Raw genomic sequence first — 25,626 nt, forward strand, 5'->3', positions numbered from 1 at the left:
TGTCACCATGTCTGCTATTGTACATAGATATCGCGCCACATTGCTGATTTAAAAGATGACTTTGAAGTCTCCTTGAACACTGAAAACCCAGGTGTATATGTCACCAGAGACATTATATCTATAAGGCGACTGCCACCAAGAGAAATATAGCTGGAGAGAAGAGAGGTAAGCCTTAGTACTAATTTGTTGTTATATAATAATGGGAATATAATTTGCCTGTTAGCGAACTGTGTCCCTGTAGGGTGGTAAAACATAACAAAACACAATAAGCATAAAACTGTTTGTTCTCGAGTTCGAGTTGTGGCACTTGCTCGTCACGTACATGTACCTACCCTGTGGTGCTTCGGTTACAACCGTATTTTAGATTTTATATCCCATTTCAAATTTCAGTTTATTCCATTATTCACTTTACATATGAAAGACGTGTTTAATTACATATTTATTCATATAGTGTTATTTTCACTCCGTCTTTCTATTTTCAGTTTATTTTTAATCATTTACTTTGTGTTTTCATTCCTACTGCACTCATTTCCATCTTGGCGATAAAAAACTATTGTCACGTACACCCAATAGAGAGGCTTACGGTGTCCTCCTCAAGTAATGAAGACTTTTCATAACTTTTCTTTATTAAGCACCAAAGTGCATACCTTATACTACGTGTATCTAAATATAGCTAGATGATATGTATTTACCTCCAAACCAACTCTTTGTCTTTTATTTCTCTTCTTTAAGGTAATGGTCCTAGAAACCATGTCTTTGTCCAAAATCCTAACGGAAGATTACCTAACGTGCAGCATATGCCTTGAAAGGTTCAAAGACACCAAGGTCCTCGGCTGTACACATACGTTTTGCCAGCACTGCCTCCAAGACCGTTTAGACAGAAATTTCTGAGGTCAGCCTGGCTTCCTTTGTCCTCTCTGTAGACGTCAGTGTGACCTCCCTAGGGGCGGTGTAAATTGTTTGCAAACAAATCAACTTCTGGTCAGCATATTACACACACTTGGACAAATAGATCAAGCTAAAGCTGCCAAGAAATGCGAGGTATGTTTCCTGAAAAACACCCACAATTCGCACCCTGAGCTTCAGAGATAACTTGACACTAACCTCTTCACTATAGCCTATCTTCATCGTGTCAAGTTACCTCTGACCACATTCGATTGCCTCCGCCGCCCGCCAATCAAATTTAAAGCCCGCACTCAATGACTCATTGAACGATCTAGCCAATGAACGCGAACGAGTCAAAGCGCGCTTTGTTCAAATCCGGACCAATCAAAGATAAGCCTGAATATCAGGGACTTGCCGTAACCTGTGGGCAGCACGCAAAATACATCATCCCTCAGTAGATAATTATGCAGGGCATCAAACTGCTCTGGTTTCAATTCCGATATACTCCATGCTTTCTTTGTGTACGGTTATGCACTCGGAACTACTCGGATGTCTCCGCACTCGACAATGACTATGTTGTTAGTATGGAGCTTGCGGAATCAGCCGAGGATTGCCGATTGACGGTCAACCAATCAGCGTTTTCACCAAACTTTGGTGAAAAATTTTGAAACATGGATTCGATTGGCTTATATAAACTAGGTCAAACTATTTTCGTCAGAGGTAACTTGACACGATGAAGATAGGCTATAGTGAAGAGGTTAGTGTCAAGTTATCTCTGAAGCTCAGGGTGACAATTCGCCGACGGCAACGAAACGCTGTTTGGACTGCGAGGAAAGTATGTGTGGAGATTGTTCTTCGGAACATGTGCTTCATAAGTTAAATCGTGACCACAAACTGTTTCCTGTCGACCAGTTTGACAGCGACGAATACGTGACAGAGCTGCGTGCCCGACAAAACATCCTTTGTGACCACAACAACAAGGACCCCGTAGAAATCTTCTGTCCAAGGAGTAAAAAGTTCATATGTGTCGGTTGTATGGTTTTAGACCACAAGGATCATGATTGCCTAAGAATCAATATTGCTGCCGACAAACGCAAGGAAAAACTAAAACTCCACGTGAAACCCATCGAGAAGAAAAGTATACTCTGCGATCAGTTTAAAACCGCTGCTGAAGACAAGAAAGCTTCAGTAGAAAAGGGAAGAAAGAAGGCAAAGAATCAAGTTAACAAGCAGTTACAGCTAGTTATGAAGATGGTCCGTCAACGTGCTGATGATCTTCTGGAAGAAAAAGATGCCAAGTCGAACGCCATACTGGAAGTTTTAGATGGTTTAATTGCAACTGCTACCGCCACCCAAAACCAACTGGACGACGTTGTAGACCTCGCGAGAAAGCTCATAAACCACGGGAACGATACGGACCACGTGAGAATATTCTACAGTGAGTCGCCACATGCAGTAGCGGTCAACAGCCAGAGTCACTATGTAGTGGTCGGTGACCGTAGTCTGGCTGTGCACCACAAGGAGGGCGAGGTCCTGCAGACGACACCAGACCCAGCAGGGGGTAAATATTGTAAAAACGTCCACTGTAACGCGAATGATGACATCATCGTCACAGATCCAGGAAATGATAACATCCGTGTATACGATCCGACTCTCCAGCTTAAATACAGACATGGTACCAAGGGTGATGGGGACGGACAGGTGAGCCTTCCAGGCGGCACGTGCTGCTTGGATAATGGAGACATAATTATTACGGAATTCGGCGACCAACGTCTGCACCTGATGTCACCGGATGGAAAATTCAAGAAGTTTCTTGCAAACAAAAAAATTAGACTATTCAAGCCAGAAGATGTTGTAGTTAATTGTCTCGGACAACTGATAGTTGGGGAACAGACAGGCAAGATTAAAGTCTTCCAATTATGATAAATTATACCAAAGTTATCAATTGACTACGGACATATTACGTTTGTTAGTTTGTTTAAAAAAATGCATATACAATAACTCAGCAGAACCCTTGAAGTTCTCATCTCTCTTGAATCATGAATGTTTACTTTCAATTAAGATTCCTCGCCACATTGGTTGTTTATAAAAAGGAGAATTCTTAGCTGTGACTAAACAGTTACATCGCAGAATTTAAGTATATATTGTTATACTGCAAACATTTACTGTACATAGCGCCATTATAATGGGAAATCCTGGTTTAAAAAATGATACTGTTCTATCACAGAATAGGAAATTACTGTGTGTATTTTCCTGGTTATACTGGAAAACCTTAACTGAAAAGAAAAATACGCACATAAAACCAATTACAAAGAAGATAACCAGTCATAAGATTCCCTAAAACATGTTATGCGTTTTAACTTATTAGTGGTAAGCAGTCGATTCAATTGAGCGAATTTCAATAGCTAAACAACACTGAACAATCTTAATAAAGGAAGTGAGTAATAGTACCCTTCGAAGTCACGCTAATTCACATCATCGGCAAAAGAAGAGTGTGGACCATATTGTAGTAGTGCCCATACAGGTTGGTGGAAGGGAATCTTGTAAACCACCACGCGCAGTTCTCAGAATACGCGACGTTGTCCAGGTATGACAGGAATGGTAGTCCTGGGAATGGAAGTCCGGGGTCCCATACGATTAGTGCAGTTGGTGTTAGTCAGATTATTGAGGTTAGTATATGGGACGAATGTCACCTGTACAAAGTAATGGGAAGCGGACTACAGTTCCTGTCGGTGTAACGTGACAGAGAGTCCCCCATAACAGGGAGTCCGCTTCCCATTCATTTGTACAGGTAAGCTTCGCCCTAGATTTTGACCCACTTAGGTCAGACTAACCCTAACCATTATAACTATATGGAGGGCGGACTTTCTGTTACACAGACCCTCAGTTTTGTTACACGGCCGTTCCCGAGTAGTCTCCCAGTGTAAGCAGGTACTTCACAGTCCCATCGCTGATTTTGAAGAGGGAAAATTTGGAGTAGGCGTCGACTCCTTTGCCGTCTCAAGATCTACTCTCGGAGTGTAGTCTTGTTGTGCGGGCAGACATTAGATGTAAAAGTTGCCTATAAAAATGAAAAAATAAATATAAAATACAGTACATAACTGATTTGCTGCATTTACTTGTGGTGACATGTACTAAGGAAAGTGTTAAGATAAGAGTGGGTCGGGATTGGGATTTGCCATTTCGTGTTCCTTACAATATCGTATTATACTATACCAGACCATATACCATGAAAATACTGCGCGCCATCTGTCGTCCTAAATATGTATTATCCCTTACCAAGCCAGTGCTCTCCACTGGAGTCCCCGAACCCTTCCTGTATGCCTGCCGGTCACAGTAGATACCAACGGCATCATCTTGAAAGGAACACCGGTGCAGAACAGAAAAAACAAGCGCCTTTAAATAATTTTACTGGTTAAGCCTATCTATGTTGCTATCTTAGAAAGGCTTTTTTGAGAGAGAGAGAGAGAGAGAGAGAGAGAGAGAGAGAGAGTTTCTACATCAATGTTAATTCCTGGTAAAAATAAAGAAATAAAGGTATCAATATCATTACGTCGAAATGATGATGCACGATTTTAGGACATATAGCTACTACATGTAAAGAGAAAATAGGCTGAATAGGGAATTTAAAAACTGTACGTTTTCAATCACAGTGCCCCAAAACGTGGCGTCTATTTGGGCGGGTGCGATTGTGGTAGATGCGACACAATTGTGACAATGCCAAAAAGAATATGTGATAAGAAACATCGACCGTGTAATAGAGACCGCCCTCAATTGGATTCGTACTGGCTTGGGTTGGGGTGACGTAGGTGGGTCAAAATCTAGCGGCTTACGTATAGAAAGCAATCGGAACCGGTTCCTGTATTATAGGGGATATCTCTATAGATGGAATTAACTTTAAGACCGAAATCTTTATTGACCATGATTAATCAGAGTGTAGACCTCTTCAATGAATAATTCACTTGCTATAAAAAATTTGAGAAATAATCCGCGTTGCTTGCTCATTGCACCCGCCCGCTTCAATGGAGTATATATATATATATATATATATATATATATATATATATATATATATATATATATATATATATATATGGCTGTACAGCCTAGCTGTTTATACATCAAAGCGGAGTGTTGCAATCAAGGTTTATTCAACTGAAGTTCAGGCCTACAGGCCAATATCATATATCACAATAACCATAATGAGCTGGCAAAATTATATTACAAACACTAACAAATTCACTTATCTGAAAAAAAAAAACATCTCTTAGTTAGTTAGAAAGCTATACGTAGTCCGCCGCTTTTTAAATAATATCAACACACACACACACACACACACACACACACACACACGTCATGACAGAGCAGTCACTATAGTTACATTGTGGAAATCTCAGGATTTATATACGGTGCCCACCTCAACTCTTTTTTATAAACTACACGACATTAAAATAACCAAGCAATCAAGGGGCAAGTAAAATAAATCTTTTACCTAGATTTTGGTAAACTTTTTCTTAGCCATTTTTCTGAAATTCTACACCAGTGGCAGTGTACTAGTCTATGTACATTTTTAAGCATGAATATATGTACGCACTTCAGCTACTTTCCCTAAGCCAGCTTTCATTAAGTCTGCCCTGAACGCAGCTCGCAATTCTTTGCGACCGCTTGCCCTTGAACTCGCTCTTAAGGAAAAACAAACTGACCTAGTCTACCAGACATAAATCAACGCGGCCCCCTGGGCCCCGCGCTGCATCAAATCTGTTTCATAATTATCCAATACTGATTGGCTTAACGGCTAATTTGCCTATTTGACTCCAATAACGCCGATCCGTAATGGATATGCTTCGGCAATTAATGAATGGCAAAAGAACCCATCGGCTTTTGCTCGAAAAAATAACTCCTAAAAATAGGTTACGTACGCGGTGCATGTTGGGTAAGGTATAGCAATAAACGGAGCCAACGCCTTGGTAGTTAGTTTTGCCGGCACTGGCTAGTAGAAAAGGATGGCTCGCCGTTGTTTGCTAGGATGTTTGGCAATTTTGCTTTACTGTGGAATTGCTATGTGTCTGCCTCCTATTCAGCAATTGCGCACGTGAGTATAAGATCTATTCTTTGTTGATAAGACAGTTACTGTGTGAGGAAAAAAGTTATTTTTAGCTGATTTTTATTTTTGGTGAATATACGTACTGGCAGATCTATTACTTCGCTTGCAGAGAGGGTGGCAGCATGAAAACAATTTGCCAACCTTTGCTAAGCATATTTATGAAATAGTTGACGATTGAGGATAATTTTAATACAGATATAATATTTAGGTCGCAGGAATGGCAAAATCACTTGGTTTTGTCTCGTTTTGATTGTTAAACTCTTTTGATATTTTTTTAATTCGGGGGGGGGGGGGGGGGGGGGTGAAGGGCAAGGAGGGGGAGAAGAAGACCTCATAAGGTAAGGGAGGGGTACGTGGTAATGGTTATGATACCGCCCGACCGCCATTGTCAATAATACATGTAAACCGCTACATTGGAACCATGCACTATCGAGCTGACATATAACCAAGATCGACTGCTGCAAGGGTACAGCTACATGCAGTACATGCCCAAGTGAAATATTCCTCATAGGTGTGTTGTGCTGCGTATGACAGAAGTCCCGGCCACTTTCACGACTATGCTTGGTTGATTTTAGTGGCAGGTTTTACTGTGCGAAGCACCGTATGTTAGCGCCCCCCCCCCCCCCCCCCCCCTTACAGACCACACAAACAAGATACAGTCTCTTAAGAACCGTGTTGTAGTAGAGGTTCACCTGCATCCTCTCGGATCTCTCGGTAAAAAAACTGTTTAAATGCGGTCTTCATTCGAACACTTGCTTGTCGCTCTCAGTCAAAAACGTTTTCTACCTGCAATATACCCTAAGGTCGCATTCAGAACAACTTTATCCGCAGACTAACAGCTCCGCGGATCAAATATTGTTGACCCACTTGAACGCTTGCCGCATAATCCCCTAACAGACACTGAATAGATTCCCCGCGGGGATTACTCGGCAAGCCTTCAAGTGGGTTGATCACCTTTGATCCGTGGAGCTGCTAGTCTGTGAATGCAGCTTAAATTTATGCCTCTCTCTCTCTCTCTGCTAGGATTATACAAATTATCTTCCTAAATTTAACGTCTTACACAGGAGCGTTTTTATTGTCATTAGGTGACAGTGCGACCTCCATATATCCTTTGCGGCTTGGCAGGCTCCAGCGGGCTGTCACTTTGAGTTACTGCACGTACCGCTATCAGAACCACCGGTTGATTTTTCATAAGATATTGACAGAAATGTCGGATGTGTCTCTGGCTTCTTCATGACGATTATTTTTTTCATGCTGTGTCCAAGGGGAATTTTTTCATAGAATATGTCACCACTCAGTTGGCTTCTTGTATTGAGCGAATTGTAAAATAGGTCAATGTTTTTTCTCTTTTGTAAGAACTCATCTTGCCCATTTTCCCACTGAGTCCAACGAGTATATTTGTATGGAATATGCCATCGCTCAGTTGGCTTCTTGTAAAAGGTTCATTCTTAAACTGGTCAAAATGGTCAATCATCTTTTTTAAACTCGTCCAGCCCATCTTCCAAGCATTCTGCCCTACTGTCGTTCAGTCAAGCAATGCATATTTCCATTTTTACTGCATGAATGGTAAAGACATAATATACATTAACTTTTTTTAGATTGCCATCTTATCAAAATTAAATCAGCATGAGAATGCACTTAACTGGGTACGAAATACATTTTAGGTCAGTACAACGTAGGATTTGAAGTATGGTGACTGAGTTAGGCGATGACTTGGGTCGGCAGGTGGCATAAGCTATTATGTACATGTACCGTGATAGAGGGTGATCATGATTTACTGCGATTCATCCCCTCCCCCTCCCCCGAAAAAAAAGCATTGAGTTATAGTCTTAATCACTATAATATTAATGTGTTTTCCAGATTTCCCCTTCTTGTGCTCAATTTTAAATGGGCAATTTTGAAAAGATTAATGCGGAACACGCTCGCTGTCCCATTACCACAGTTATTCAGCTACAGTCAGTGAGAGAGAGAGAGAGAGTGTGTTGTATGTGTACCGTTATGATGAGCATCATGCACATTGTATCGACAACTCGGCCAGCAGAAGTGAAATATCATCTAATTATCTAACGCTGCTCAATGTTGTGCTTTTGGCATTTCTGGCAATTATCTTCACATCGTTTAATTTATTTTATCTTTTTTTATTTGTTTCCTTTTTTGCCATTGTTCGCAAAAGTATCACATAAACCTATCATTTAGCTATTATGCTCGTGGACAGAATGTTACAACCTTTAAATGACTCGATAATATGATAACCATACCTCTCAAAAGACTAAGAGAGTGATTTACAAATGGGCAGAATTCAGGAAAAGGTAACATGCAAAAAAGCCTGTGCTATCAAAAGGCTCCAAGAGAATTATTTTTTAAATATTAAAAGTCTATAATTACCGTCTATATCATTTACAACCTCTGGAGTTTTTTCCCCGATGACTAACACTTTCATACTTTCATACCCGGGGCATGGTTCTATCTTTAGGTCTAAGTACGCTGTTTACGTTTTATCATCACCATCAAAATTAAGGTGTCTGTTTTTTTTAATATGGGGTCAATTACATGACTTAGTTCTAAAAAATGCTGTCTCATGGCACTTCCAAATTGTTCTCTGAAAATATAAAATTTAACGGGTTTTATTTTTTCCTCTTTTTTTTCTTTGCTTCGTTTTTTTTTTTTTTTTTTTTTTTTTTTGCATCCAACCATATGACAATCCACAGTAATGTTTACGGAATTTCTTCCTATATTTTTGCATTTCTTTATTTTAATACATTTTTGTGACAGAAAAAAAAATAACGTCGATTATTAAATGCAAGGCCATGTTTATTTTTTTCAGGAAGGTTCCGCGACAAACCATTAATGTCAACATCAGTCTTTGGGAGCACTACGAAGACGTCCTGAAGGAAATTGACGAACAGGAAAACGGACCTCTCCGGAAATTACTGAAGGAAGTCGTGGATAAGAACCCTGGCATCGCTCCCGCCGGAAGTCTATTCCAGCGACTGCACATACCCGAGAAGCTACCAGGAGGCAAAACCGGGTTCGAGTCCGATTTTGATTTTCTGGACCCCTCTGTGAAAGCTCTTGAGGCCCCCCATTCTGCAGTCAGATTGGTGAAGGTTCCCGGTTCCGACGTGTACGTCCATTTGTATGTGAACAACCAAAGGGTAACCCCCTTGCACAGACGTCTTAGCATGGCTCGCTTCTACGACCCCCAGCGGTCTGGCGTCTCAGTGGACATTAAATACTGGGCGGCGCCTAATAATACAAAAGGCACGTGTCTTAATAATACCGTCACCATCCTGCTGCACGGGTTCGACCCCAAAACCAACAGGACACGTCCACCGATTCTGACCGCCCGGATGTACAAGGGGTATCAAAGTTTCAGCACCCCTCCGTACAAATCCTGTTTCGTTGATGAGGGCGGAGACAAGAAATGCTGCGACGGAAACGTCCCGGACTCCGAGGAAGGGTTCGCCAATGATTACAACCCAGGCTGGGTGGACACGAACGCCGTGGATGCCATTGGAGGGGCAATAGGGAAGTTCATCACGATGCGCCCAGACGCCGAGGTCGTCATGGACGTCGTCCTCGTGTACCGCACCTCGTGGCCCACGTGGTTCCGGCAGTGGGAGGAGCCGAACTGGCCCAGGATGTGGCCTCAAGGGGAGACTGTCGCTCTGCTGAAGAGCACCGGTGCTGAAGTGACCCGGAAGTCAAACGATGACGACAGATCGAGCCAGGAGACCTGGCGCCTCGTTTTCGTCCAGGCTGAGAACATTTTGATCAACACGTGGAACAAGGAACAACGCACGTTGATGATGTTCCTGAAGGCGTTGAGGCGCAAGTACTTCCAGCACGTCGAAGACGCCATTACGGGGTTTCATCTCAAGTTGCTCTCCTTCTGGGTCGTGGAGGAACTGGGGACAGATTGGAGGCTCGCGGACATGAACGCTGCTGTGTCAGAGGCACTGGCCAGCATTCAAGATGTCTGCAAGAATCGATTCCTGCCCAATTACTTCGTCCCGCAAGTCAATGAGCTGGATGGCGCATCTCCCGAGGGATTAGACGAAGTCTCTGACATCATAGACGATATTCTTAAAGATCCCGATACATACTTCATAGAAAATCTATTCCGTAATGTTAGCGAAGCTGAGCACTCATCAGGGTTCAAGTACACTATGTTTTATGAGTCTAGCCATGCAAGCGGTGCTACATCAATTTATCACATATCTCTTTTACCTGTGCTGGGGTATTTATCTGTCTCTATCTCGTGTTTTGTTAAACGCGTCTGGGTTTAATATTAGCTACCAGTAAGAGCCAACGCTGAGACGCGGATTAGAGAAATGCGATGCATCAGCAATTGAGTGCAGACGATACAACTCTTTTACAACTCTGCTAGTTGTATCTCAGTTAATTTTTTCTGCATTTTTTGGTTGAAATTATAAGAAAGTACATCAGCTTTTGACGTTTTTTTTTTCTTTTTTTTTTGCCCACATTTTCTCTTCTTTCAATGTTTGCGCACTGTGACATTTGCTGGAAGCGTAATGAAAAACAAGGGTTCACTTTCCTGTAACCTTTGCAAAATAAGCTTAGCTAAAGACATTATTTTTAACCTCGAGGAACCTTTCTATCATCTTTAAAGCGTTGGGGTGGAACTTTGTTTTTTTACTACTACCGGTATATTTACCAATAGATTTTTTTTCTTTCGTTTAACATCAAGGTGAACAAATAATGAACTGCACCTGCCTAAGAGCAGCTACTAATATAATTACTTAATGCTTTGCTGAGCGACTTTGGGCCCATTCAGAACAGAGAACTGATAGATCCGAGGATCAAATATGGCGACCCACTGAAAAGACACTGAATAGATACCCCGCGAGGATTACGCAACAAGCATTTAAGTGGGTCGGCCATATTTGATCCACGGATCTGTTCGTCCGCTTTTCCGAATGCACTCTATTACCTGTTATTTTCGTGCTCAGTCAAAACTCTACGTGTATTTCTAAAAAAAAAAACTTAAGACTTTCTTCAACATAGTAGGCCTGTATAGAGATACATATACGTAGTGTGTATTTTTATAAATTTTATGATTCATGAATATGACTATATACCACAGTCCAGAGACGGTTGGATCTTCTAGGACAGGAACTGTTGATTTTAGACCAACTACATTTGACTTTGAATATTTATTTACTGCTGTGAAACACCAACTGGGCGCCTTTGTGCCAGGCGCATTTTTAGACTAGGAAGCACTGAAAACATCCGTGTTTTTAGGCTATTTGTTGAGGTTCCGTTTGCCAAAATATGTTTGCATTGTATCAATTTTGTAGTGCCAATTTTTAAGCATTGTGGGTTAGCTGTTTAGTACCCGGATGATCTCATATGACGCCAATATGACGTATTTTAATTCTGATTGGCCGATTACAATTATTCTACTAATAAACAGACCTACATGTATGACTTAAACTTGGCTCCCGTTATTTCTATTCTTGCTATTGTTTCATGTACTTATGATGAGCATAACAATTTCTATAAAAAGTAGATTAAATTTTTAAAAAATATTAGCCATGAAAGGTGAAAAATTGTAAATGTGATGCATATTGTGCAATGCATTTGTGAGAAAAATGACGCATCATTGTGACGTAACAGAACTCGAAGGCATCCGTCACCTCGTATGACGTAATCTTACGTTAGCTACCTGTAACGTCAAAACTAACAAAAAAGCAATCATGGCAACGTAAATACACAAGGCCAGCATACGTTGCCGCATCATAAAAAGAACGGTGAGTAAGAGTCATTTTGAGTCTTTTAACAATGATTTTATTGTCATAAACTGCTAACTCAAATGCTGAATTTTCATGTAATTTAGATTGTGTCAAAGCTGTGTCAAAATTCTGGATAGGCGGTTTCAATGCAGGAATATATACAGTAGCTTGACTACTGTTTGGTGAAAACAAGCATTCTAATCGAATAAAAACATCTACTTTGGCTGTGCCAAAATTATCGCTTATGATAGAAACTGACTCGATAAAAAAGTCATCATTGATTGATGTAGGCAACAAATTTATAAGGTTATTGCCTTGAATACGTTCAGATAAAAACACGCCTTTCAAATAGCGGTCGAATATTACGACGCCGTATACTGGGACAAACTCGAAAAAAAAGTTCTTTGATTGAAGAGAAGCAATTTGAAAACTGAAGTAGGAATGTAGGATGCGCCACGCAGTATGTTGATTGATGAAGCAACCAGTTAATTGCCTCGTGCACATGCTAGTAGAATATCTACGTACAGTTATAGGCCGATATCGATCAGAACAAATGGGAATCATTCGCGGTAGCCAGCCTAAAACGAGGCAGAAATGATCCGTGAGATGCATTATGTTAGTTTTTATTGGTACTCTGTACACCACTCGCTAAAAGACAATTGCCTATTTCTGACCTTTCTGTCCTCAAATTTCCGAGAAATCTCGGCTGATTTTACCGTAAGTCATCATCAGCCGTCATCTCAGCAAATAATATGCGTTCAGCCTGCCTAACATAGGCCTACTAGTACACCCGATACACGATCGAAAGACAGTACATGCATGTACCGGTACTTTTCTGAATGAACATGATCACGTGGCTGTGCCAAAATTATCGCTCATGATAGAAACTGACTCGATTAAAAAGTCAGTTTAGACTGAGTTTAGACATAGACTCAGTTTAGTATTAGATCATTTAATTGTAAACTTTATCTTTAGAGTAACCTTAGCCATTCATTCCTTTGTTGTTACATGTACTACATGTATACTGAGATGTTTACTACAGCTAGCTTATCATTCATTCAACAAATGAAAAAAAAAAATTTTTTTTCATTAATTTAAAAAATGATACGATCGATGGTTTCCTGCAGGATGGCTTACTGTAAACAAGTTGTTTCATTTTCATTCCCATACCATTTCACCATTCTTTGTCTCTTTAAAAAGGCAGGTTCCACATATGATGAGCGATTTCCTACGGTTATTCACAACGGACTGTTGCATGGGCTCCTCGAAAGACCTCACTGTTAGTTCCAACGTCTTCCGGCAGGTGGCAGGGCTGCGGGACCAGCTACACATCATGCGGTACCTCTTGATATGCAGCATCATAGCAACGGTCCTCTTTCTCATCATCGCTGCTCTTCTCGCGCGCAGACGCTCGCCCGTGCTGCAGCCCCCGAGGCCAGGTTGTCATGACAACCACCGTGCTAAAGGGACGGGGAAGACGTTTGAGGGAGAGAAGGGCCGCGGTCAAATTCACTGGGACGGCGGCGAGAGTCAAGCGTCTCTGATCATCCCTGTACCCGGCAAGCCGTGCGTGGAGTGGGACGGTGGAGCCAGCCAGACCGCTCTCTACGCGCAACAAAGTATCCGGGACTTTAAACTCTCTAAGTGGAAAAAACCTTGTACAAGAAATCTGGTAGGAACTTTTTGTTTTAGTTATATGTTGATTTTCTTTTCGTTCTGTTTGTCATTCGTTTTTTCTTTTTCTTTTTTTATTTTTCACTCTTTTATTATATATTTTTACATTTACTTTTTTACGCCTTTTAATTGACTGGTCTTAGACTTTGAGTTTACTGGTAATAAGTTGTATAATTTCTCATCTAAAGAAAACAAAGAAGTTAAAGAAGACATAATTGTGTTAGACCAAGAAGTGCATGGTTTACAGTGATGATTGCCAAAAGTGCGTATTTTAAATACTTAAAATACTTTCTTTTTAGATTCCGCGGCTAAGGGAGGAAATTAAGACGTTGTGGACATCACCGGGCGCCAAAGCTGGTTTGAACTCTCTAAGATTTACCCCACCAGTCACATACCAGGACTAGCTAGGCACAGCATTAAGACATATAGCCATGCCTCAGTAATTGAGAGACGTAACTCATCCATCTTAAGTCCCCCTCGTCAACCGATTAAAACATTCCTAAATGATTAGGCCTGTTTCAAAATTTCCGATATTATCAAGAGACGTAAATTCTGTAGGCCTAATTTGTGTTCGTCGAAAAAAAGGTTAAGAACAATCCCATTTTAACACACTATCATGGTACTCATTTCTTTTATTTTTCATTTGTTATCCACTCAGATGCTCACATTATCTCTATAATCCTTTTTTAGGAATATATACAAGTCTATAAACTGCTGCAATATTCAATTTACATGTAAAAGAAATAAATTACACTATACACCTTATTTGGTATGTTTGTTCACCGTCTCATTTTCCTGAGTTGTCATACTTATGTGCAATCTGCGGACACTCCCTCAGTTTACGCTCTTCCTCTCCCAAAACAAAACACAATCCATGAATGCGACAGGTGAGCAAAGACTGTCAAACATCTGATTAGTTCCAAAAACTACTCTTGACTATTGCGTTTATAATTATTGTTATTTTACCGAAAATTTTATAAATAAATGAATATTTCTAAGTAAATATTCCAGGTTTTATAAATTGATTAATTAATATTATTTTCAACTGTATCAGTTTTGCAAATTACAATAAAACACTTAAAACATCATCCTGAGGAACCACACCGGAAGTAGTCTTTGAAAAAGAGGCGGGAGTAAATATCCAGTGTCAGTGGTTGTCTATACATGTACAAGTAGTATACTGTATATCCTTTTCACAGCAAGTTATCTATCTGATTTGAAAACGGAGATTTAAGAAACATGATGTTTGGTAAGTGAATGGCTTTAGCTGGGATTATGTAATGTTGCGAACCGAACGAACTTGGATTACTTATCGAACGTAATTGCTAACCAGTGAAGTGAACCCGAGTGGCTAAAGTCACTTATTCTTGTGATAACTACAGTCTAACTAGCAGTGATACACATAAAGGCGGCTGTCACGCCCTGATCAGGGGCGTAGACCGCTTACCTTATATTCCACTTATAGGAATCCTGGTACGTCCTCACAACCGCTCCATGATCAATATCCACTATGGCACTATTGCTGAATGTCAGCTATAGTGGTATAATTAAGTAGGTATGGTATTGGTCAAGGAATGCTCGCAGATTGTGGATTTGACGCCCAAGGTGTGTTCTGTCCGGTGTCTCGTAGTCGAGAGCTAGTCAATTCATATCACGCGCTTCTTCAGCGTGTGTCGACACCTGGATGGCGCTTCTTCAAGACAGCCCACAACCGTAACATACTGGTTCACAATCACAACATTCCCCCCCATTTTATAATATTTTTTTTTAAAAAAGGGACCATCCCAAATTTGTCTATTTTCTAAAAAGGGAATACATACGTTTAAAAATTGAAGGACCAGCCTTGAAATGCTTGAACTTATAAAAATTTTAATTTAAAAGATTGTTATAAAAATTAAGATTCCCCAAATTCCTTTTAAAACAATATCCCCGAATTCCTTTTAAAAACAATAGGACCAGCCAATTATATGTTTAAACAAATGGGACCAGCCCATTAATTTAAATGTTATAGTCTTTGGGGATATTTAATAAAATGGTCTCTGGTTTAACTCTGTATGTTTTTGGAGAGAGTCAATTTAAAATTTAACTACAATCTCCAAGCAGAGTATCAACCAGATTTCGGATCATCACCTTTGGCTGAATAAATGAAAATAGATGGCATTTTTTATTTATTCACCAGAGTTAACTTGCATTTCTTACCAATTCTCAGTCAAGGGAACCTCTCCATGGGCATACTGGACTAGATCCCCTGTATCAGGACTTATACCTAATTCATCCAATTCGGAGAATACCCAGATTTTGATTTATGCAAAGGAAAAGTGCAATTGTGCAATAAACATATAAATAAAATATATATATTACATATACACAAATATATACATATATACATACATACATATATACATTTTTTATGCAGGTATTCATCCAAATTGTAAATGAAACTGAGCAAAATTTGGAAAATGCTAACTTATTTTGGTGATTCTCCCTCTGAGGCATTGAACTGTTAGAACTACCAGAATTCAGATGTTAGCAATCTTTTCTGATTGTAAGTCTACTCTCCCCAAACAGGTAGCATTTAGATTGGTGAGTAAACCTCACTATGTTCAGTAGTTCTTGAGGGTTGATACTGTACCAATTGCAGGTATGGCCAACTCTGATGGTTCAGCCAAAACCTTTTCAATATGACAATTGCACCCTCACAGTCCAAGTCTCAGATAAAAAGTTACTTCCCGGTCAAATGATATGTATACAGAGGTTGAGAGATTTTATAATGAGATGAGGGATTTCCTCCCCAAAAACATATATATTTTTTTTAATAGAAAGTTATTTTGCTGCTTTTAAATTTTAAATGATTTGTTTACTGATAAACTTCAGTTTTAATTTCAAACTGTTTTTAAGTCTACATTTCTTAAATATTTTGATGTGCAATATATTTTTAATATGCACAAACACACAAATATAAATATAAATTTACAAATAAGGACTTACACATTTACTGCAAAACTTAAACCTTTATACTGTACCGGAAGAAATAAACTTTATAAATAAATATTTATTCTATTTTGTGTATCTCTCTAAAACCTCCTTCAGATCAGTGACATGATAAGTGAAATAAGACTTTCCTTTGACCAGAATATCATCTAGATATATGCAAATTCTGTCTTCCATATGGAACCCCTCTGTAACAGACTTACAAATCCAGAGATAGCAGGGTATTAGTGAGCCCTTAACCCCTTTTCTAGTCCTTATTTTGCCACAAAAGCAGTTATTAACTGGTTTCCTATTGACATCTTCTGTCTAAAAACAGAATTGCCGTCAATTTTAGAAACTCAAGTTTTCCTGCTAATGTATTTAGGCAATCTTCCATAAGGGGAAGAGGAAATGTCATTCACCATCACATAATTAGGTAGTACACGATGATAATAACACCACCACGCACTACTGTCACATTTTCTGATCAAAAATAAAGCCGAATCCCAATCAGATGTTGACTTTTACTGCACCAACCTTTGAGCCCTTGCACTATTTTGTTGTTGTTATTATTTTTATTTAAATTATTGTGTGAATAAAATGGGCTACTTTTCAATTATTTTTTAAATTATTGTCTAATAAAATAGGCTGGTATGTGACACGAGTTGTTTTAATTGTGTCACTAAATATATATATAAAAAGTTTTGAGTTTTCAACATCCAATTGAGCCAACTTTATTTGAATCATATTGACCATTGGGAATGGGAATGAATCGGGTAATTTGGTATACACAATCCATGGGACAGACTCCCAAATACATGAGACTTATACCCATATTTTTGGCGTGTAACCTTCACAATCGGGTAATATTAGCATCGTCAATTCCCCTGAGATAGAGTACATGTATACACACTAACACATACCCCAACAGGAACAACTGGTTATGCTAGTTGGTATAAATCGGGTTGGATCAGAATAATTGAATCAGAGTCAGTCGCATTGATCAGATGCGAGAGAAGTCTCATCAAATATCTGAATCCTATCACATGGTTGTCACTGTTTGGGAATGGCCTGGCCAAATATGTGGGAAAGACAGTAGGATCTCTTTAGGTTATGTCACTGGTACATTTACCTTAATCTACTAACTGTTCTCCACTTAAGGTCTAGATGAGATGGTACATCAGGAAATTTAGCCCATATTTTAGGAGTAATGCTGCTATGCTTACATATACCCCTTAGGCCAAATAATTCCTTCCAAAGAGCACACATCTTTTGTAATGGCCAGTCTAAAATTTACAGAAACAGAACCTCTGAGACAGATCTCAAATAATTTTAAACTGAATTCTACCCCTTTAGGTTATACAATACTATGACCAAAAATTATTTATTTCCAAACTGGAAGTACTGTACATATGTGCATTTTTCTTATTTATTTTGGAGACAATTAACATGCCAGCTGGTGAAACTACAAAGCCAATGGTTTTTATTACAAAAACTACATTTGACATTTACATTATTTTGGGAAAAGTTTTATCAAATATCACCTTTAAACCAAACTGAAACCTAAATTACCCATATAAATTATTACCCTTTCTCAAAAATTGTCAAATGTAAAAATAGATGAAAACAACACACTTGTGGCCAACCAGCTGTAGTGTGGTTAATTGTTTAGAACTCCATTTATTATATTGATTCTATTATACTGATATGATTATAGAAAGAATGAATTCATTTGCCCCTTGCTAGTCTATGGTCAAGTTAAAGTAACCAAAGCAAAGCAGAACAATGCCTGACAAATCACAGGCTAACTAAGAGCCTCCTTACTTGAAAAAACTAAGAGATACTAAACAGGAAATTACAAATACAGAGTTAGAGGACAAAGAAAAAGATACAGACCAAATACAAATTATGAAAGATTTTGGTCTAATAACAGCAGGAAAAGGAAAGGAAAAGAAAGAAAAGAAAAAGAAAAGAAAAGGTGAAATTCAGAAAGGATGATGATAAGGAGAAGAATATTAATGATAATGACATGATTTTTTAACATGGCATGGAAAATAGATAAAGGTATGATTAACGAGATTCTGTTCAGGTTCTGCTCTGAGAGATGACTGCTCTTGTCTACGGTCTTTGTTCAGTGATGTTAACTCTCCCTTTTTATAAACTCACAGCACCTACAGCCAAGCCTAGACACACTCAGCCACTGCTACACAAGAGGATAGGTTGTCCCCATTTCCTCCCTCCACCAAATTCAAATGGACAAGCTGTATTATATTATTATTTCTCCCTTCCTTCTCTGACCAGCAGAGTTGTTAGAGAGATTTTAATTTTTAAGCTTTTGCCCACAAGAACCAGCAGAGTTCGGAACATTTGATAGGACAGCCCCCAACGAAGCATCCGATAGCTGATATAACCAGTAAGGAACCCTCCGTTGGACCACCATGAGACTAGCTTCATATGCCCAGCACCGGACCGAGGAACATCTGTGATTAAAAGATCATTGTTAACCATCATTACTTCCCAAAGACAATGCAAATTGGTTTTTATCTTACTGACCAACTACTATGAACAGGGTTTACAAGGATGCAGTTGCTTACCCTGGCCCCAGTCAGTTTAATTATTCCCAACGTTGCCTCTAGGACTTGTTGGAAAAACTGACATTGTTCATAGCATCCTCTATTGATGTAAAGTGAGACAAACGCGCATATTTTCCCATCTCCCGATCCAAACACCCCCAAAAGAATTTTGTAATACATTCCTTTAAGGTGAATGATTCAGGTAGATCTAGGAACACGTCTGTGGCCAGAAAGAAAACCTACATGTAGCATGTCCACTCATTTAAAGATTAGTTTAGGGATTTTTACTGCTTGATAGAACTTTGTATGTGAAATTTCTGGGAGATTTCCCCTTTGAAACAGTGTTAAGCTCACTGATCAAGGCAGTAAAAAGAATTGGAGCACAGTGATTTGGTGTATAAGTTAATGATGTTACATCTTGAGCTCCAATGTATATACTGGTAATCTTTGCACTAATTTTTCCATCCACCCATTTACCTCCCTGTAGCTTTGGAACACTCATCTAAAGTCTTCTCAGTCCTCCTCATTTTTAAAGGATTTTTAAGAAGATCTAAAGAACTTCCCCTTTTTTTATATATATATACATGGGGATGTGTAACCTCGGCTTGGAGAAAGGTGGAGGTTTTTCACTGACTTTGGAAAGCCCTGTATATTTTGAGAACTTTCTTCATCCTTAGGCAAATAAGATGGTTTAATTTTTATTGCCCTTTCTGACTCAATAACGTTTAAGAGTAGGAAAAGTGGATGAGAATTCTCAACAGGATTTTCTTCAGTCAGAGCTGCTGTACCCAATGGTTTTGAGAATCCACTAATAGTTGGATGGGGGACACTGGGCACATCACCTGGAGCAGGTTTATTCCCCCACCAGGTTCAGCACCCTGTGTATTAAATTGGTTTGGGTTTAAAGATTTTTAGAAATTTGTCCAAATATTGGGGGCTACCAGGCACCAGAATAAGCATGTTGGGATTAGTGCCTGATGTTTGAAAGGGATGGGTTGTAAAGTGGGGGTAAATTTTGGGTTGGATTTCTCAAGTTTGGTAGCAAATCATCAAGATCAGGGTTGGGAAACTGTCACCAAAAACCTGCTTGAACTAAGGGATTTGTTGATGTTAAATATCCTAAAGGGTAAATAAATGCAGGATATGAATTTTAAAAGAAGGTAACAGCTGATGTTTTTTCCCTTCCCAAAATGTTCACTATTCCAATAACATTGGGCTGGGGGAAAGTGCAGAAATTAATTGGCAAAGACTACAGTATGTAATTTCATCCATATCTTTCTCAAACTCCTGAATGTCCAGTAATGATATGCTGTTTTTAAATATATATTTTTGATTGAGTATTACACTTGTATTTGGGTGGCTTACTTTAAACTTTTACTTAAACTTTACACTAGAATTTTAATTTTGTTTTATAAACAAAAAAAATTTATAACTTTGTTATTTTGAGTTGTTCACTATACTTTAATAATTGTTAAATTTCAGCTGTTTGTTCATTACTTATAACATCAGAGAATGAGAAATCAACAGATGTGGGGGATTGCATTAGCTCTTTGTGGACAGGTTTAGGCATCATAAATGGATGAGGTTGGGGAGAAATTATGTGTTTTGGGTTTTGCCCCTTTAAAATATTAATAGTTAAAAAAAAAATAAAAATAGGGCAACATTTTAGATTTAGTTTTGACCAAAATATTTGTGCTCATCCAAGAAGATACCTTATTATTACTCCTGAAATCTAAAAGAGCTTCTGCATGTTTTTGACCTATACCAGGCACTCTAATTAGCTCATCATAGGTAGGTAAGATCTACCTTAGATCCCATTGACATTGTTATAACTTGACAAGTCAAAGGTCACACTAACCCAGCATATTTCTGTAAAAGAGGCACTTCCTGTCCCCAATTAGTGTGCGAGTTAATCAGAAGACCTGTCTTCTTGTGATCCGGAACTTTCAGATTCACTGAGAAGGTCAGGGGGAAAGTCAAAAATAGGGCTGAGGGGTATTTTGTAAAAGACAATGGAATGGGCAATGTGAATATATACTGCTGTCTGTTCTTGGGCTAAATGTAGCCGGAAATACAATAAATGAAGTCAAAGGTTCACTTTTGACCTTAAAACTAGGTAAAAATTGAAAATAAATGTAAACCCAAAAATACCTTCCCTCAAAAATTTATTCAAATTTCCCCGAAAAACTTCACCCTAAACAAAGAAATAAGAAACTTTACCCTGAATAAATCTCCAAATATGGTAAATTCTAAGATAAATTTTATAAAAATAAACCCTTACCTTTAAAAAACAGATGCTAGCAGTATATATTAGGGGATCACTACCAATTAGTCTGGGGGGCCTCATGTTATCCCCAAGAATAAGTGAGATTACTTTATAATCAAATTTAGATGAAAGAATTTCCTTTTAATCTTTAAATTTAGTAACCAAAATCATTACTTTCATATACCACCAAATGGACGTACAAGGGTATATTGGACAATAAAAAGTATTGCCACCCCTGCACACGGATCGTGGAGTTAAATAAACTTTCACTCCCCCCACCCATCCAAATTTGGAGGCAGACAAAGGAATTTAAAAATTTCTTACACCAAAAATTGATCAAAGAACAGGAAACAGGCTCGGTTTTCCTTGTCGCCAAATGAAGTGAACCCGAGTGGCTAAAGTCACTTATTCTTGTGATAACTACAGTCTAACTAGCAGTGATACACATAAAGGCGGCTGTCACGCCCTGATCAGGGGCGTAGACCGCTTACCTTATATTCCACTTATAGGAATCCTGGTACGTCCTCACAACCGCTCCATGATCAATATCCACTATGGCACTATTGCTGAATGTCAGCTATAGTGGTATAATTAAGTAGGTATGGTATTGGTCAAGGAATGCTCGCAGATTGTGGATTTGACGCCCAAGGTGTGTTCTGTCCGGTGTCTCGTAGTCGAGAGCTAGTCAATTCATATCACGCGCTTCTTCAGCGTGTGTCGACACCTGGATGGCGCTTCTTCAAGACAGCCCACAACCGTAACATACTGGTTCACAATCACAACACCAGGTCCAGGCTGACGATTTATTCTGTTATTCCACTTGTATATTCTAAATATATGTCCCATTTTGAACAAGTCGTATGATATCCCTTTCTTAGTCTCTAGAAATATCCTTTCATTGTAATTCCCCGTGTGGGCACATGCTTGTACATTTATGTTTGTTCCAGGAATTATATTAATGATAATAAATGGTGGAGGACAGCGGTGTAGTTGATACATAAATCAAACATATTCATGTTTCACATGTGGGTTATGTCTGTGTGTGTGTGCATGCTTGAGTGCTTGCGTGTGTGTGTGTGTGTGTGTGTGTGTGTGTGTGTGTGTGTGTGTGATGATACTGCAAAAGCGCCCAAAAATCTCACTTTTTATCGTCTTGTTTTGCGCTTTGCCAATTAAAATTTTCTGGCCTGCCCATACTTACTACTGGTAGTAATTATTATAATGATAATTTATTTCTCAGAATAACTTATTGATAAGAACTAATAAAACTAAGTTGATTGATATTTCCCTTTCACCAGACACGTTAGAAATGCTGCAGGATCTGGAGACAAAGTCAAAGAAAGAATGCAGCTTGAAGGAGGAGGAGAAAAAACAAGATGATGAACTGAAGCAGCTGAAGATGAAAGTGACCAGGTTGCAGCAAAAGAAGAAGTGGTTGCAGCAACAACTCAGTATAGAGGTGTTTATACTTTAGTCCTCTAGCTGTTTTAATCTGAAAATGATAAGGGTACATGTATTAGCATTCGGGTGTATAATAGTGAAAAATAAGGTGAATACATGAAATGAAAAAGGCATGGTAACACAGTATTACACTGTCATCTGACAACTTAGTAAATTACTCCATATATATATATATATATATATATATATATATATATATATATATATATATACATTTTAGTCTCCTCTACAACAAGTAGACATAAACAACATTGACAGTCTGGACAGAGAGGAGAAGTCAGAGCTACTGGATGCTGCTTATGCTGCTCAACAGAAAAAGTTGGAAGAGATGGTCGTACTCCACAGGCTAACAGGCATGACAGTTATAAATAACCCAACTTAATCTAAATATTATAATTTATTTGTTAAATTTATTTAGAGAGAACCAGTTTTACCATTCTTGGCTCTTCGGTGACCCATAATGTACCAGACATTGCTTCTTGGACATGAGAGATCATGAGGACTCTTTCATTCATTCATTCATTTATTCTTTGTGTGTTTGCTCTCTCTCTCTTTTCTTTCCTTCTTTCTTTCTTTCTTTCTTTCTTTCTTTCTTTCTTTCTTTCTTTCTTTCTTTCATTCTTTCTTTCTTTCTTTCTTTCAATGATTCACCAGGCAATTAACTAGTGTTTCTTTTATTCACAATTTCAGGTATTTCTATCGACCATATCAAACCAGAGGCGATACGTATCTGCTGGGATACCTCATATGGAGGGGAATTCTTCGAGGCTTTCTATGCCGAGGTGACCCGCTCCAGAGACAAGCTGACGGTCCAGCACCACTCCTTGCCATACTTTCTTCCCATCAACTCTCTGATCACCAGACACCTGAATACAGATATCACTGTGTTTGCAGAGATGGTGTCCAGGTATCTGAATGTGTTTGTGGAGAAGAGACAGGAAGCTGTCAATGCTGAGGTGAGAATGGAAAGTGTTGAGGGGTTTTTCCTAGTACAAATACTGTGGTTGAGTAAATGTTATAGTTTTTTTTTCTTCAATTACATGGCTTTTTTAAAATCTATTGAAGTCACAAATCCTTTGATAAAGCTGGAAGTTCTAGGTAAAAGAGAAAAAAATTCAACTGACTGTTATTGGCTCTTCACTAATGTTTTGCTCACTCTTGTTTGAGAACTTTTACAACTTTTTGAACAACAGTCAAATTAACATAACTTTTTAACTTAAAATGTACCCATACTGAAGGCACACATGCATGCACGCACACCCACACACCTGCACTCGACCAAAAAAGTTTGCAAGCATCATTATAATTTTGAATAATTATGAAAAGACCATAATAGCTAAAGTAAATATTTTAACCAAATATTGACAGATAATGCACCCACCATTCTTTACTTCTTTATGTACACAGACAATTTCCATAACCAGTATATAGTTTTTAACTTTTTGGTCGAGTGTATATACTAAACGTATTCGGTGATGACTAAGCTGCTAAATGCTCACTCGACAATTCCAGAAGGAGTTTGGGCTGTACATGTCCAAGCCTATCGCTGCCAGCCCGTCCTGTGACGTGATCGAGTTCAGCCTGAAGCCCACCATGGTCCCAGGAAAACTCCACACGCAGCTGTTCTATAGCGATCTTCTCCAGCCTCTGCCCACTGAAGTAGAGGTGGAGTGGAGAGGTGGGGCACTAGTGCATTAATCAATTAATTAATTAACTAGTTATTTACATACTTAACTTATTAATAAATTATTTGTGATTATCTATCTTTATAGTTAGTCATCAATATGTTAACAAATATACTTAGTAATTCTTTGGTGAGGAGAGTTGGGATTCTAATTAATTGATTAATAAATTTATTGATCAATTAGATAATTTTTGTGTTTTTCTATGTTCGTAGTTAGTCATCAATTTGTTCATATATGTTCATTTTCAGGGGTCTACTCCCTAGCTTTAGAGAACAGTATTGATTGTCAAGACATCTTCCTCTGTTTTCAGGTGAAGAAGGTGTGCTATCCAGAGAAGATATCTTCAGAGTCAAACAAATATTTCTGTCAAAGTCATTATGCAGTGCTTTGGAAGAGTTGGTCACTAAAGTTTGATGGAGGAAAAAAAATGAAACTTTAAAGAGCTCATGTGCTGGTCACAGGAGCTTTTCAAACAGTTATTGGAAGGTGACCTTCATTGGGAGATCAAAGCAATAATGGGAAAACATGATTGTGACCTTCACTTAATAAAAAAAGAGTTCCTTTGTTACCTGTTTGTATTTTCACAAGCAGAGACCCCACAATAAAGAAAGTGACTGTTGTTATTGATTGCTTACTTTTGCTATTTAACAGTGGAAGAAATAATTGCACTGCATTGTGAGCTTTTCAGCTAAAATGTTAGAAAGATATGTCACTGGGAAAAGCAATAATGCTTTGTACAGGGTGTAATTTTTTGATTAAAAGAAAAAAATAACAACCATTGCTGCCTCACTTCCTCCTGATTTTTTTAGATGGTTCAATACACGTTTGATATAATTGTTTAGGAATTGAAAACGGGAACAAAAAAAGTGAAAAACAGTATACATCTGGTGTTGTTTCTAAAAGTTTTTGTTTTTGGATATTTGGAGACAAGGTTGGAAGAATTAAAGGAGAAGCAAGAAAAAAATACAATTCTGGTTTCATGGCATTTACATGTAGCTGAAAAAAAAAATATATATATATATATATATACATATTGAACAAGTTTTATTGAACATTTATTATACTCAGTACGTGAAGATGATAATTAATTTGAAAAACAAAGCAAATAAAAAGTTGGTGCAAAAACACAGCACTCACGGTTGAACATTTTCCATCGGGTTGCATCATATCAAGAACGAATAAACTCTTGATATAATAAATAAACAAAAATTTTCTAATTGTTAAAAATGTCAAAAAGCTAAAAATGATATTG

At 38.5% G+C, this 25,626-nt stretch overlaps 4 protein-coding genes across 6 annotated transcripts; all 4 read left to right on the forward strand.

The window, feature by feature from the left end:
- Positions 1 to 1,682: 1,682 nt before the first annotated feature.
- LOC147759162 (uncharacterized) lies at positions 1,683 to 2,834 on the forward strand. The gene has a single exon (XM_086998605.1). It carries the CDS (start codon positions 1,723 to 1,725, stop codon positions 2,806 to 2,808), a length of 1,086 nt encoding a protein of 361 aa, XP_086854731.1. The 5' UTR covers positions 1,683 to 1,722; the 3' UTR covers positions 2,809 to 2,834.
- Positions 2,835 to 3,399: 565 nt separating this feature from the next.
- LOC106165743 (uncharacterized) lies at positions 3,400 to 11,446 on the forward strand. 2 transcript variants are annotated; one of them, XM_086998604.1, is made up of 2 exons: positions 3,400 to 3,554; positions 8,814 to 11,446. In XM_086998604.1, exons 1-2 carry the CDS (start codon positions 3,475 to 3,477, stop codon positions 10,276 to 10,278), a joined length of 1,545 nt encoding a protein of 514 aa, XP_086854730.1. In that variant the 5' UTR covers positions 3,400 to 3,474; the 3' UTR covers positions 10,279 to 11,446. The 2 variants fall into 2 exon arrangements, with proteins under 2 accessions (XP_086854730.1, XP_013399525.2); XM_013544071.2 differs by lacking the exon at positions 3,400 to 3,554 and adding an exon at positions 5,811 to 5,977.
- Positions 11,447 to 11,650: 204 nt separating this feature from the next.
- On the forward strand, positions 11,651 to 14,184 carry LOC147759163 (uncharacterized). Of its 2 annotated transcripts, none has more exons than XM_086998625.1 (3): positions 11,651 to 11,763; positions 12,950 to 13,417; positions 13,719 to 14,184. In XM_086998625.1, exons 2-3 carry the CDS (start codon positions 12,959 to 12,961, stop codon positions 13,821 to 13,823), a joined length of 564 nt encoding a protein of 187 aa, XP_086854751.1. In that variant the 5' UTR covers positions 11,651 to 11,763; positions 12,950 to 12,958; the 3' UTR covers positions 13,824 to 14,184. The 2 variants fall into 2 exon arrangements, with proteins under 2 accessions (XP_086854751.1, XP_086854750.1); XM_086998624.1 differs by having other exon boundaries at positions 11,657 to 11,763; positions 12,946 to 13,417.
- An 8,353-nt stretch (positions 14,185 to 22,537) lies between these two features.
- Positions 22,538 to 25,152, forward strand: LOC147759164 (centromere protein O-like). The gene is made up of 5 exons (XM_086998563.1): positions 22,538 to 22,687; positions 22,910 to 23,042; positions 23,380 to 23,645; positions 24,202 to 24,367; positions 24,685 to 25,152. Exons 1-5 carry the CDS (start codon positions 22,538 to 22,540, stop codon positions 24,786 to 24,788), a joined length of 819 nt encoding a protein of 272 aa, XP_086854689.1. The 3' UTR covers positions 24,789 to 25,152.
- Positions 25,153 to 25,626: the final 474 nt, after the last annotated feature.

Source organism: Lingula anatina, unplaced genomic scaffold, assembly GCF_051362555.1.
Source record: "Lingula anatina isolate TDL-2025a unplaced genomic scaffold, LinAna3.0 unanchor82, whole genome shotgun sequence".
Classification (NCBI taxonomy): Eukaryota; Metazoa; Brachiopoda; class Lingulata; order Lingulida; family Lingulidae; genus Lingula; species Lingula anatina.

Bases quoted from the DNA above. Each gene is read 5' to 3' on its own strand.
- LOC147759164 (XM_086998563.1), top strand. From the start codon at position 22,538: ATGCTGCAGGATCTGGAGACAAAGTCAAAGAAAGAATGCAGCTTGAAG. The intron at 22,688-22,909 runs GTGTTTATACTT...TATACATTTTAG, and splicing joins AGCAACAACTCAGTATAGAG to TCTCCTCTACAACAAGTAGA. The intron at 23,043-23,379 runs GCATGACAGTTA...TCACAATTTCAG, and splicing joins CGTACTCCACAGGCTAACAG to GTATTTCTATCGACCATATC.
- LOC106165743 (XM_013544071.2), top strand. From the start codon at position 5,889: ATGGCTCGCCGTTGTTTGCTAGGATGTTTGGCAATTTTGCTTTACTGT. The intron at 5,978-8,813 runs GTGAGTATAAGA...TATTTTTTTCAG, and splicing joins CCTATTCAGCAATTGCGCAC to GAAGGTTCCGCGACAAACCA.
- LOC147759162 (XM_086998605.1), top strand. From the start codon at position 1,723: ATGTGTGGAGATTGTTCTTCGGAACATGTGCTTCATAAGTTAAATCGT.
- LOC147759163 (XM_086998625.1), top strand. From the start codon at position 12,959: ATGATGAGCGATTTCCTACGGTTATTCACAACGGACTGTTGCATGGGC. The intron at 13,418-13,718 runs GTAGGAACTTTT...CTTTCTTTTTAG, and splicing joins AACCTTGTACAAGAAATCTG to ATTCCGCGGCTAAGGGAGGA.